We start from the raw sequence: 12,655 nt of genomic DNA on the forward strand, positions 1-12,655 counted from the left end.
TGAATAGATGCTTATAAAGTCCGTTATTATAATTTTCGGAATTCAAATGATGGTTAGTTTTATTCAACTATTTTTTTTCTTCAAGTATAATGTCTTTATAAAACATGTCAATTATAGAGTCAAGGTTATTACCATGGAAATGCTTTTTATTTTTTAGCTGAAAAATAAACAAGATAGTACAATAATGACATAAAATAAGGCTATGAAATGACAGGTTTGAGCACGGATGCACCCTGAAAATTGCATAGCTGAGATGCCTAGATATTTATTTATTATTATCATTAGACTCTATTTACAGTCGAGAGACAAAAACTAATAAAAGGAAAAATGGTTGACAATTGTTGTACCACCCACAGTGTACATAATAAACTTGTATCTATTCTCACGACATTAAATTATAATATTTGCCAAACATAAGTACACATTTATTTTATTCATTAATTTACTCAATAACTTATCCTTATAACTTACATGTATATCGATATTTACTTGATATGATAATATATTTTTTCGTTTTTTGACAATCAGTGCACCTGTATTACAAATTGTCGATTAAATGAGAACATTTAATTTTATAATGAATAGTACTAAATTTTTACTGATTTTTATTTAATAAAAAAAATTTTGAGTCTAAAGATTTAATTTGCACTTCTTTATATATAATTTAAGTTTGTAAGTATAATATAATTTGAATTGCAAAAAAAAAGTCAATAAAAATTTAAAAAAAATTCTCAAGTTTTAGAAACGAATTATGAACCTCTTGAAATTAATACTTTGCGCTCAAACTTTTACTGAATTATTATTATTACTATTTTTTAAGGTCGCCTCAACATTTAGGTCATTAGCAACCGCAATACAATTACAATAATCCTTTATATAATCTCAATTAAGTATTAATTAACAATGGAATTATAAATAAGTATATCAAACTACTACATGATTTAATCGCTTACAATTAATTATTCACAATAAGCAATGATTAATGTGAGTAATTGCAAACATGAGATACTAGCAATGTAAACTTATGAAGAACTTCATTAATAATAGATTATCTAATATTAATTTTAACAAATGTTCAGTAGAACAATTTCTGATTTGATTTATAAAAACGTACATTTGTACAAGTTAAATTAATATAAACCGTTTGAATTTAAATAACAATAATTTCATATAATTTTTTCATAAATAATTTCTTATAGATGTATTAATGACTAAATGTTACAAATTTAATTATATTTAAGACATAATTAATATTTAATAAATTATGACAATAATAAATAAATTAAAAAAAAAAAATTCGTATAACTAATTTCAGTAACAACCGAAAAATTGACGATGATTAACAATAAATGGCAACAAGATAATTAACTGTAGCAACTCGAGTGCCAGGTAGTTTGCACATCACTCTAGTTATAAGAATAGTTGTGGCTAATGAGTCGTAGAGAAGAAGAAAAAGCGGCAAGGGAAGAAACAAAAACAAAAACATAAAGTAGAGATTAAAAACAAGAAGAGTATTTATGATGAAAAAAAGAGACTATGTTGAACAATATATACATATACATGAGTACATTACTGTGTGTAAGAAGAAGAACGAAAGACTTGACGGTTTGCATCGTTACCGGTTGGTTACGGTTAAAAGTGAATGGGAAACCCGCTCATTCACAAGATTTTCTTCCGAGGGGTCCCTATTGCCCGGCGGGCAGTTTCGTATAACTTGCACTGTATACATGCGTATAAACGTTTTATGCGTTCAATACCTCACGATACAACTAAAGTGTGTAATGGATTTATGTAGACATATATATATGTAGCACATCACATCGCGAACACATTTATCCGCGTGTCGGAGCATGCATCATTCCATTCACGGATATTAAACGTCAGTGAGGTCTCGATCATGACGACTTGGCTCATCGTATCACCGCAATCGTCCTTACGATTTTGTTTTTTTCTTTCATCTTAATCCATTATTATTATAATTATTGTTATGATTATCTATATTGTTGTATTTATTTTCAATTGAAGCTACGAAAGATGACGGGCAATATTTATTCTTCACTATCGATGTGTACGATCGACCCTCGGGATCGATATTACACGCCTCTTGACTGGTAGTTGAGATATAGATAACCCAAAGGAAATAAGTAAAATTATACATTTTATTCCAACTACTAATTATATTTAGATGTGATAGGAAGATAAATAGAGATTTTGTTTAACAGTTTTTTAATTGTTTGTTTTCATTTTCTAGCAGATTTATCATTTAAATGTTTTTCTTTACTCTGATTTTTGTTAACTGAAATTGAAATTAAACTATGAATTTTAAGCGATTTTTCAATATTTTTTTCTGAAGAGGCTTTCTAATCGATTAATATAAAAATTGGCATAAAAAAAAGTTGTTAAGAAAGATATTATCTAGTGATTGATTAAGGAATATCTATTTTAAAAAATATTGCAGATTTACAAAAAAGTTTTCGATTAAATTTTTGGCCTTAGATTGTTTATAAAAATATAAAATATTTATCGGAATTATTGTCATTATTGTTATTAATCTTTCGATTATTTATTAAAAAATTTAGTTAAGATTAATGCTCTGAAATTTTTTAGATGTATACATATAACTTTGAAAATACTTGAAATGTACATCATAAAAATGAAATTGATTTTTTTTTAATTTGAAGTGCGTATAATCCTTTAATAATTACAAAATAACAAGAAAAGACTTGGATGATAAAAAAGAAAAAGAAAAATAAAAATTTAGTTTTAAAATTTCATGAATAAAATTAGATTCCGAATGTTTTATTACCTAGAAGCATTTTCTGGTTTTTTGATTCTAATCGTGAAACTGATAGTCTACAATCGTTAGTTTTCCTCACTTACGGTTTCTTATTGTACCCTCCAGCACTAAAGCTCGAATAGATACAGCACCCACTAAATTATACTTCAGCGTAATCAGAAATCAACACCTAGTTTTTATAAGACCCAAAGTTTTGTCTTGACTACTTTTTGGGGTCAGTAAATAAGTAATAAAAATGAGCTTTGGAAAAAAATGAAAGCATAGTTAACCTAGTTAAGTCTGACCTCAAAAAACAAACCATAAGAATGACTTGAATATTTTTTTATTCTACCATTTTTTTTTTTTTTAAGCTAGAAGGGTCTACTTACCCCCAGGGCTAAATTTAGGGTGAAGGTATTCTAGACATAAATATTCTATTTCAACTTTAAATCAAAGCAAATGAGAAATTCCGATAGATTTTTCATCAAATTTAAAGCACAAACGTTTAATTAATATATGCAATGACAAAATAATTTTTACATTAGTAGTAAAAAAAGAAGAAGAAGAATAAACAACAATTTATAACGAGAAGTGAAATCGCATGCGCAATCACGGAAATCGAAAGGGCCCTAATGCTTCCATATGTCACCCTGAAATCTTCACAATAATCCGTCGCAATATGATAAATGACTTTGAAAATGCTGCGAACATTATCCGTGACTCGTGCTTGCATACTGACTAAAGATATCGTATTTCTGTACTTAGATTCTATCGTAGTCTAACTTAGCATTCGGTCTTTGTTTCTCTCAGTGCAGTACAATTTCGCTCCTTTAATCTTCTGGAGCCGAAGTAAAGTATGTAGCATGTGATCTCTCTCGCTCGTACTTTCAGTATCATATGCATGCAAATACAGAGTACAGAGCAGAGTGGGTTGAGATACGAGCAGGTAGACGAATGAGCATGCACTCTGTATTATATAGTGTGTTCTGCGAATATGCATGAGGAAGGCAATCGAGATATCTCAAGTATCATTATGAACATCGACCTATTACGAGTCCAATTAATCGATCAGATAACATGTTATAAAAGCTTACTTTGTGCATGCTGCTAACCAGATTATGAAATAGATTCTCTGTGACTAATTGATCTACTCAGATTGGAATTTAACAACAATATTATCACTTATATATGTATGTTTTTAATTGATACCGATAATTATTCATTCATTCATTAATATGCAAAATAATTTGTTCCAATAATTTTTTATCAAATTACAAGTTTTATACATTTTTCTTGATTAATATCTGATTTTATTTTGGTTTAAAAATTATTTCGCTTTTTTAATTTCAACAATTTCCAATTATTTTATTATCAACTGACTTAAGTCAAAAAGGAAAAAAAAATTCTAATGCAGAATTATTATTATTATTATTATTATTTATTTATTAATTAAGGCCATGGAGTCGAGACTCCTTGCGGCCCTCCAAGGTAAATACAAAAAATTTTTATACAATAGTGTAAAACAATATTAACCCCTGACAAGCACACTGGGTAAAAAGTACCCACCCCAAAATTTTATTTCGTTAAAATTCTTTGTGTATATTTAAACTTCGATAGTATTTTTATCTATTTTAATTGGCACTAATTAATTTAATATTATATCTATTTTATAGAGAATTTTTTGAGCTTTGATTTAAAAAAAAAAATTCTCTAACTTTATTAGGGACCAAGATATTTGAAAATGAAATATGTTGGGTACTTTTCACCCTCAATGCCTAAAGAGGTATACGGTTTAGATGTGTGCTTGTCAGGGGTTAAACAAATTATAACGAATAATTATTAAATGACATTAGCTATTACGTAATTGAGAAAAATATTTTTTTTTGTACTAATAAAAAGTTTTATTGATGATAAAATCCGGATAAAAATAAACATTGATAAATATAAAATAAAAAAAAAATTATTTCTTAACTAAAAAATAGTTTTTCCAATAAACCTACCATAGCGTAACTAAATGCGTGTCAGCGATAAACAATTGAACCCGTGTGAGTGTATTTATTAAAAAATTAAATGGGAAATTAAATCAATTATAAACAAAAAAGTCCGTTAAGTATATTGTTTGTTTAGCCTCGACTAATTTAAAATTTTTAAATCAAAACACTTAACAGAGTAAAGAGCGTGTAGTAGTAAAACGACATTGAAGGAATGATAAATTGAAGCATTAAAGAAAAGGGTAAAGTATATAATATAAACTCTAAGATTATAAGTAACCTATTATTTTCTCAAAGTTGTTACGACATCATTATTGTCATTGAGTTTAAAATAATTACCATCTATTGTTCATTTACGACGATGAAATGTACACATAATAGCGCCTGATAAAAATCTAGCTCTAATGTAATAATTGACTAGTAACCTATGATAAAAGTTTATAAAACCGGACAAGTCTTCTCAGTCTATTCGACTTTAGCTTACTTTGCTCTGCTTGTAACGAGCTTAAATTGTCCAGCGCAGATCCAAGACCCTAGATACGGCCGTAACTTAATCTAATTACTGTCTTATTGTCGTTAGTATTGCTCGTTTAAATTATATCGCGTTCGACAAAGTGTATGCTGCAAAAAGCGAGACAGAGATAGGGGATGTAGGTCGCGATGAGATTTAAGGCTTTTTTTTTATTAAACGCAACTGTCATGACTCACAGAATTATCCGACGCCGAACTAACTGCTTGTATTTTATTATATTAACTCGTTCGTCACTCATATTTATTAGTTGTTTGAACCGATGAAAGTCACATAGTCAGTTTATTAATACATCCGCAATACTCAATTTCACTTATTGAGTTACATTGTTCTGCTATTATTAGAACTAAGACAGTTTGAGTTGATTGATTTTAATTAAAAGTCATTTATTATTGATTCAGAGATTGACTACTTTACGGTTTCAAGATATTTAGATATATCGTCGTGGAAGAAGTCGTTATAAACAATCAATTTCTCTGGGTACTGAGAGAATTTAGGTTTCTTATTTTTATCTAAAATCTAGATCTAAATCTGAATTTCTTGTCACCCTGATGGTGATGATTATTATCATGATAACTAGTCAAATGGAAAAAATAACATCTGTCAAAATAACGATGTCAAACAACTATTTTATTTAATATATAACTGTAAGTCGGAAACTTTACAGTTTCAAATGAATCTGTAACTAATCGAATTAGTTATGTTCTCGAGTTCTAATATGTTAGTATTAGATTTCTTATGATAAATTTTTATCTGTAAAATGCACGTATGCCAGTAAAGTCATTTTTTTTTTTAATTTTAACTAATTATTAGGTTTAGAAAACCGAAATATGATTTTTACACTGAAAAAAAATTAATTTGAATCAAGAGAAAAATTATTGAACCAAGAAAATAATTTTAAATAATTTCATTGTCTTGAATCAAGACGAAAAATTCTTGTATTAAGTAAAATTTATTTAAACCACGAAAAATTTCTTAGTTTGAGAATTTTTCTACTTAAATTAAGATGCTTTTACTATTTACTATTTATCAATACTAATATTTCCTTTTTCCGCGGCAAATTTTAAAAATTATTTACTTGCTTCAAGTAATTTTTTTTCTGTGTAGAGATAAAAATTTTAATAATTTTTTAAGCTTAGTTAATTAATTTTTTTTAATCGTAAGAAATAAAAGTTGTAATTAAAAAAAATATTAGAATCAATCAATTTTTTTCCAAGTTATAGCGATCTTTTTATTACAATTCGCACTTATCGTCTGAACTTTGCATTAAGAAATTATGCCTCATAAACTATCGGTCGTAAGATTAAAATATTTTTACTAATTTTCACCTTTTTTCGAGATATTTTACTGTAAAGCTAATTACAAATCAGTCATTTTTAAAATTATGGAAATTTTTGATAAAAAACAATTATTTAAAAAGTTTAAAATCAAAATTTCAGATCAAACTTTACGTACAAAAATTTTTATACTGTAACTGAGATGTAACGTATTCATTATGGTAATTAATCAACTTATGGTTTCAGTCTCACAGTTAAGTTACTTCTATTCAGAATTTATTTCACACGTTTGCATACATGTCTCTGAGAGAATCTATTTATCATTTTAAATATCAAGATACAAGTAATAAGTACTAATCGTAGCTTAATAGACGTTCAATTAATTAAGTGCTATTAATATTATTTTTATAGAGAATAATAATATTAATAATACTAGTTGTTGTTATTATTATTATATTTTTATAAAAAATATTCATACAAGCAATAAAAAAATAATAATTAGACAATAAAAGACTGCAAAATAATTCGGCTTTTCTCTTGTACTTTTTATAACGCATACTGTAAGTTCAATTTGTAAGTACGCCGTTCGTTATTGTGCCAACACGTGAAGAGAATTTATTATCGCCGTTTGTCTTCATGCGTGACATATTTATTCGACTCTTCTCGGACGAATTCTTAGTCATTAATTATTAACTTATTTATTTATTTAACATTTCAAAGCATCTATTGCTTTTATTGTCCTAGCAACTACAACTCTGTATATTATTTTAAACCTTAGATAAATAAAAATATACATATTTGACATTTTTTTATTATTTCATTTTGCAGGCAAACCATAATAATGTCAGTGCTACTAGAAGCGAGGCCTTACAGGCCATTCAAGTCCTCCGAAGAGTACTTGATCGCGATGAAGGAGGATTTAGCCGAATGGCTTAACGCTTTGTACCCAGAGTTGAGAGTTAACTTGGATAACTTTATGGACAGGCTTGACACTGGGGTCCCTCTATGCAAGGTAATTGTCTCTTATCACTTATTTATTCTTCTATCGTCGTATTATAGTACAATAATATCATGGTTACTTTATTACCGAAACAATATCATATTTTTACATATTTTATTTTGCATATCTTAAAAGAGAAGGTTATTATATTTTACTCTTTTTTTTTCTATTCATTTTATTTTTTATAAGTTCCAAAAGGTGGCTAAAATAGAGAATAATAACGATTTTATAATTATGGAGTTTTTTGTATCAAAAACGTATGTTTTTTTTTTCTAATATTTAATATTTAATTATACAATATATACGCTTGATTATTTATTTTAAATGAAAAAAGCTTTAACATAATATTACTTCGACTGATTTATATTATTTAATAATTTAAAAATTTTCATTTTTTGTTAAAATTTCAATAAAATTCACAGTACTCAGTCAAAAAATTCTTCTGTTAATTCTTTAGTTAATATTAAAAAAAAAATGGATGTTTTTAAAATTTAATTAAAGCTCTTTTAAGCTTATTTAATCAACAGATATTATTTTTAAAAAATAAGTACCAATAATAAGTAACCAACTACAAAGCAAGAACTAACAAACTATATCTGTATACCGTTAAGAAAAGTCTGTACGCATTTGCAAGTGCAACAATAATTTATGATCAAATACATATCTCTTGAACGGAGTTAAAAAATTTAGACGTAAACATAATATGCCCCGGGCGTGTAAGAAATATATAAATATGTAGATGTATATGTGTAACTACGGCGATTTTTTCTAAAATTCTCATTTTTTTGACTCTCGACGCATTGAATTATTTACTGTTAAGCTCTCCCCAAGAGGTTTCACTGTCTTACTCATATCTGTAATATATAATACATTATAACTATAAGTATTGTATGCACAAACAGTCATAGCCATAAGTATGAGTAAAGGCATGTATGATAGTAATGTGTATGCGTACGAGGATAACGAACTCGGTCGAGCGTGCGTCGGGCAGAGAGGAAGAAGGATGCGTACGTATATGACGTTAAACGGAAACTCTGAGATATACGTGACTGCAATGTCCGAGTGACGCCCGAGCTGTCATAGTTAAATTGTCGTATAGCACCACTAACATATAGCTGATAGCACGGGAGACAAAACATCGCCGGGGGTAAAAAATCTCAAGGAAAAATAAAGAGCAGCATTGACAAAAGAAATATGAGGAATTTTCTTTAGAAGTTTATGTTTTGCAACTCCAAAGAAAATCTTTGTTTTGCTCTCGAATGTTTTACTTGCTGCATTCTTTTTAGGTCTCGCGCTAGCCTTTGAATTAAGGACACATTTTTTGTTTTTAATATATTTTAATTGCGTACTTTTGTTAAATTTACTTTCATAGGAATTTTTTCTTATTAATAAAATAATTTAAATACAAAAATAACATTCAACAGTAAAAATGAAAAATTTAAAAAATTTTAAAAGTTAATTTTTTATACAAAATAACTTGCATTGATTTTTCATATAAAATTTTAAAGGCTTGTCTAAAATAATTGTCTAGCGCATGACACTGCAAGTGTCAAAGTAATAAATAAAGACCGTGTAAATAAATAAATATATAAAAATAAACCACATTCCATCGAAATGATATTTGATTTGATTACAGCTCGTTACGCTCTCGATAATCCTATTTCTCTTAATTTTTTGCCGTCTCACTTAATTTATTATCTAAATTCTTATCCTATTCAAATATAAGTAGTAATAGTGTTATAGGCATAGTATTAAAATCGCGATAGATATAATACTCGAGTCGTTAATCATTATCACATGCCTATCACTATTTGTAAGCTTGCATCAGTGAATTTCTCTAGCGTTTAGCTTAAACGTTTTAAATTATATTAACTGTCTGCAAATGCAACATTAGCAAATTAAATTACAATTTATAAATTCGTCACAGTGCGTATACACGGCAATACATAGTAAGTAGTATATGCCATACATATATGTTATTGATATGAAGAGACGACGCGTAAAAAGGAAATAAATTGTTTTATTATATATCGCTGCGCCCATAAACTGTAACTGGCGTAACCAGAATGAAACGGGTGCGTAACAAGCCATTGAGTCTTTCAAATACAGAGTACCGAGTATTTGTATTATATTAGTATTGACTCCCTCTTCAACTTCATATTCATACTTCTCGATTCTCGGTCTTCAATTACTCTGGTGTTTGCGATTCTGCATGTAAATCTAGTCTTAGACTCACGCGAGGCCGTCTGCTATTCTGAAGTACTCTTGAGACTTTCACTGGTTCATTTTTTCACTTACAAACTGCATCGCCGTGTCTAGTCAATGCAGAATTCAAATCAACACTACCCGTCATCGTTTTCTTTTTCTTTTTCGCTGTTCCTTTCTTTTCTTTCGTCTTACATTAATCGTACTTATTCAAATTTTTCGAAATTATGAGATATGTCAGATTTTGAACTAAGTTATTGCTTCTATGAACATGCAAAAATTGCTACATGATCATTTTATAAAACTAGGAAAAGTAGGGAGTAAATAAAGTTTATTTTGTGTCAATAGTAAGAGTCTTAAACAGTTATGGTGATTGTCACTGTTACGGAGTTAAGATTGATTTTAAACTTGATGGATTGTCTACTTTAGCGCTTAGATGACATTGATGTAATCTCTTGAACAGTTGTAGATTTTTTTGATTACTTGTTATTTCAAAGACGACAAATGATTGAATAAACTTGACAACTTTCTTTTGGTTTTAATATTTTTATAATGATCTAGAACTGAATGTGAGTATTAGTAATTTATATCATGGTCACTTTTATTTAAATAAAAATTTTATTAAATTTCATGAAGGTATAAAAAAAAAATTCCTTTTTCAAAAATGCAAATCAAGTAATGTAATTAAAAAAATTTTATAATTACAAAAAAACTATTTTGAATTGCAAAAAAAATTTCGAATTAAGTAAAATTTGCTTAAAGAAAAAACTAAAAAAATTCTTTGCTTAATTTAATTTAAGATGATAAAATTCTTGAAAATAATTTTTTTAAACTAAAATTTTTCTTCTAAATTTAATTTTTTTTTTTTTTTTTTATGAATAAATTCTTACACTGATAGAAGGATTTATTTGTATAAAAAAATATTTGTTAATAGTTAACAAATCATTTATTAGAGACTGCTTTTTAATATGAAACAAATATTTCCTAGTATTTAAAATGATTTGTTAGCATTTAATAAATCTGATATTCATTTATTAAATATTAATAAATCTTTTTAAATACTAAGAAATATTTGTTAAAGACTAAAAAGTAGTCTCTAATAAATGATTTGTTAAATATTAACAAATATTTTTAACTATTAACAAATCCTTCTATCAGTGTATTTTTTAAAGCCGACCAGCTTTCCAGAGCAATATTTTTAAATAACTATAATAAAGTATGATGAATTTGTATAAGTTTGATGAATTTCCCACAATGTTAAAAGTTAACTTTTAAGCTTTCACTCAATTTATCAAAATTGACACTCAATATTTCAACTTACTATACTTTTAAATTAAATAAATGACTTTTACTACAAACTGCACATTGTCAATCCTTCACATCCGCGTTTTAATCTATCTATAACCTCAACCATGTGATTTAACTTCTTCTTCTCCATATGTCAAGCTTTGAGCCTATACCAACATATTTATCATAACTTGAAGTTGTCATGAGCGAAATCACTTGATGGATATATTATTTACATTGAATCGGGTTGAAGAAGGTTTACGGCTCTGTTTGCATGTTTAATTCCCGTGAATAAATGAAATATTCAAATATTTAGTATTTATTTTGGTGTATGTACAGCTGTCCTGTGTCTTACGTTTCGTGCGAATGTGTAATATCTCTCTAGTTGGCCAAAATGCGACAAAGTACACGTTGCATACTGCATACCGTGGCAATAACTTCAAACAAATTTATAGCTGGCTCGATGATTCGCGTGCCTCAACTTCCTCGGAAGCACAATGCGCGACGAGACTCTCAGGTATTTAAAGAGAGTATGCGGTGGCATTATTCGTTAAAACTTTGGCTTTAGTAATACTTATATTCACTCGGGTGTTACTATCTGTGTTTTCGTTTATATATAATATAGACACATTTGTATTAGTTTTATAGTATATAGTTCTGAGCTTTGGTATCTTGGCGTCGTTTATTCATGGGCCGACGACATAAATTCATGCCGTTGAAATATTTAGAGTAGACTACTGACTACTGTGAGGATAAGTAGCACGAACATTAACTAGTGTTGTGGACATAACACGGAGAAAGTCAACGACTTGAAGATCTAAATGTCTTGGCTATTATTCTCGTCTAATCGTTTCTTCTTCACTTCTTTTTTTTCATACTATTTACGTTTTCATTAATAATTTTAGAATATTTATCATTTTTATTTTAAGAGAGGGCTAATATTGGATTAATGTTTTTTACTTTGATCAAAATTCATTAAAAAGGGTCCAAATACTTTAATGTTATTAAGTCTTAAAGAAAGTGAGTAATAATAAATTTAAAACTTTAAATTTTCATTCAAAATAATTTTACTTTGATTGATAAAGTTATTAAACTGAAAATAAAAAATGTTTAATGTAAAATTTTGATGGCTTAATTTATGTGGATTTTAATAGGTTTAAGTGAAAACATAATTGTAAATATCAATTAAGAAATGGATAGTTATAACAATGCTGATGATAATTTAATGAAAAATAGATATTTTCAATGAAAAAAGACAAATTTAAGTATTTTAGTTTTTTGAATATTAAAAAAGATTATTTGGCAGCCAAAATTTAAACAGATTTCTCAAAGATACGAAAAACTTGCAGAATTATTAGAATGAATGCAATAGTAAAATTTTATCAATATAGTGTGAATTTTGTTTTAATTAAATTTCAGAATTTTTAGAATTTCGTTTATTAATGCCAAGGCTCAGGCCAAATGGCAATTTTCAATTACATAGTAAATACATTTGTTACAATATAAAAAATATAAAGACAACAACTATATAAGGAATAATATTTTAGATAAATTTAGGTAAATTTGATTTAGGATTACATCGATATTCAC

At 27.5% G+C, this 12,655-nt stretch overlaps 1 protein-coding gene across 1 annotated transcript in view; it reads left to right on the forward strand.

Annotated features, from left to right (window-relative positions):
- LOC123261797 (GAS2-like protein pickled eggs) overlaps positions 1 to 12,655 on the forward strand; it is a 78,968-nt gene that overhangs the window by 1,563 nt on the left and 64,750 nt on the right. Inside the window, exon 2 of the mRNA XM_044723609.1 lies at positions 7,402 to 7,585. Coding sequence (XP_044579544.1) covers positions 7,415 to 7,585 — 171 coding nt within the window. The 5' untranslated portion in view covers positions 7,402 to 7,414. The remainder of the gene's footprint in view (positions 1 to 7,401; positions 7,586 to 12,655) is intronic.

Source organism: Cotesia glomerata, linkage group LG3 (assembly GCF_020080835.1).
Source record: "Cotesia glomerata isolate CgM1 linkage group LG3, MPM_Cglom_v2.3, whole genome shotgun sequence".
In the NCBI taxonomy this organism is placed as follows: domain Eukaryota; kingdom Metazoa; phylum Arthropoda; class Insecta; order Hymenoptera; family Braconidae; genus Cotesia; species Cotesia glomerata.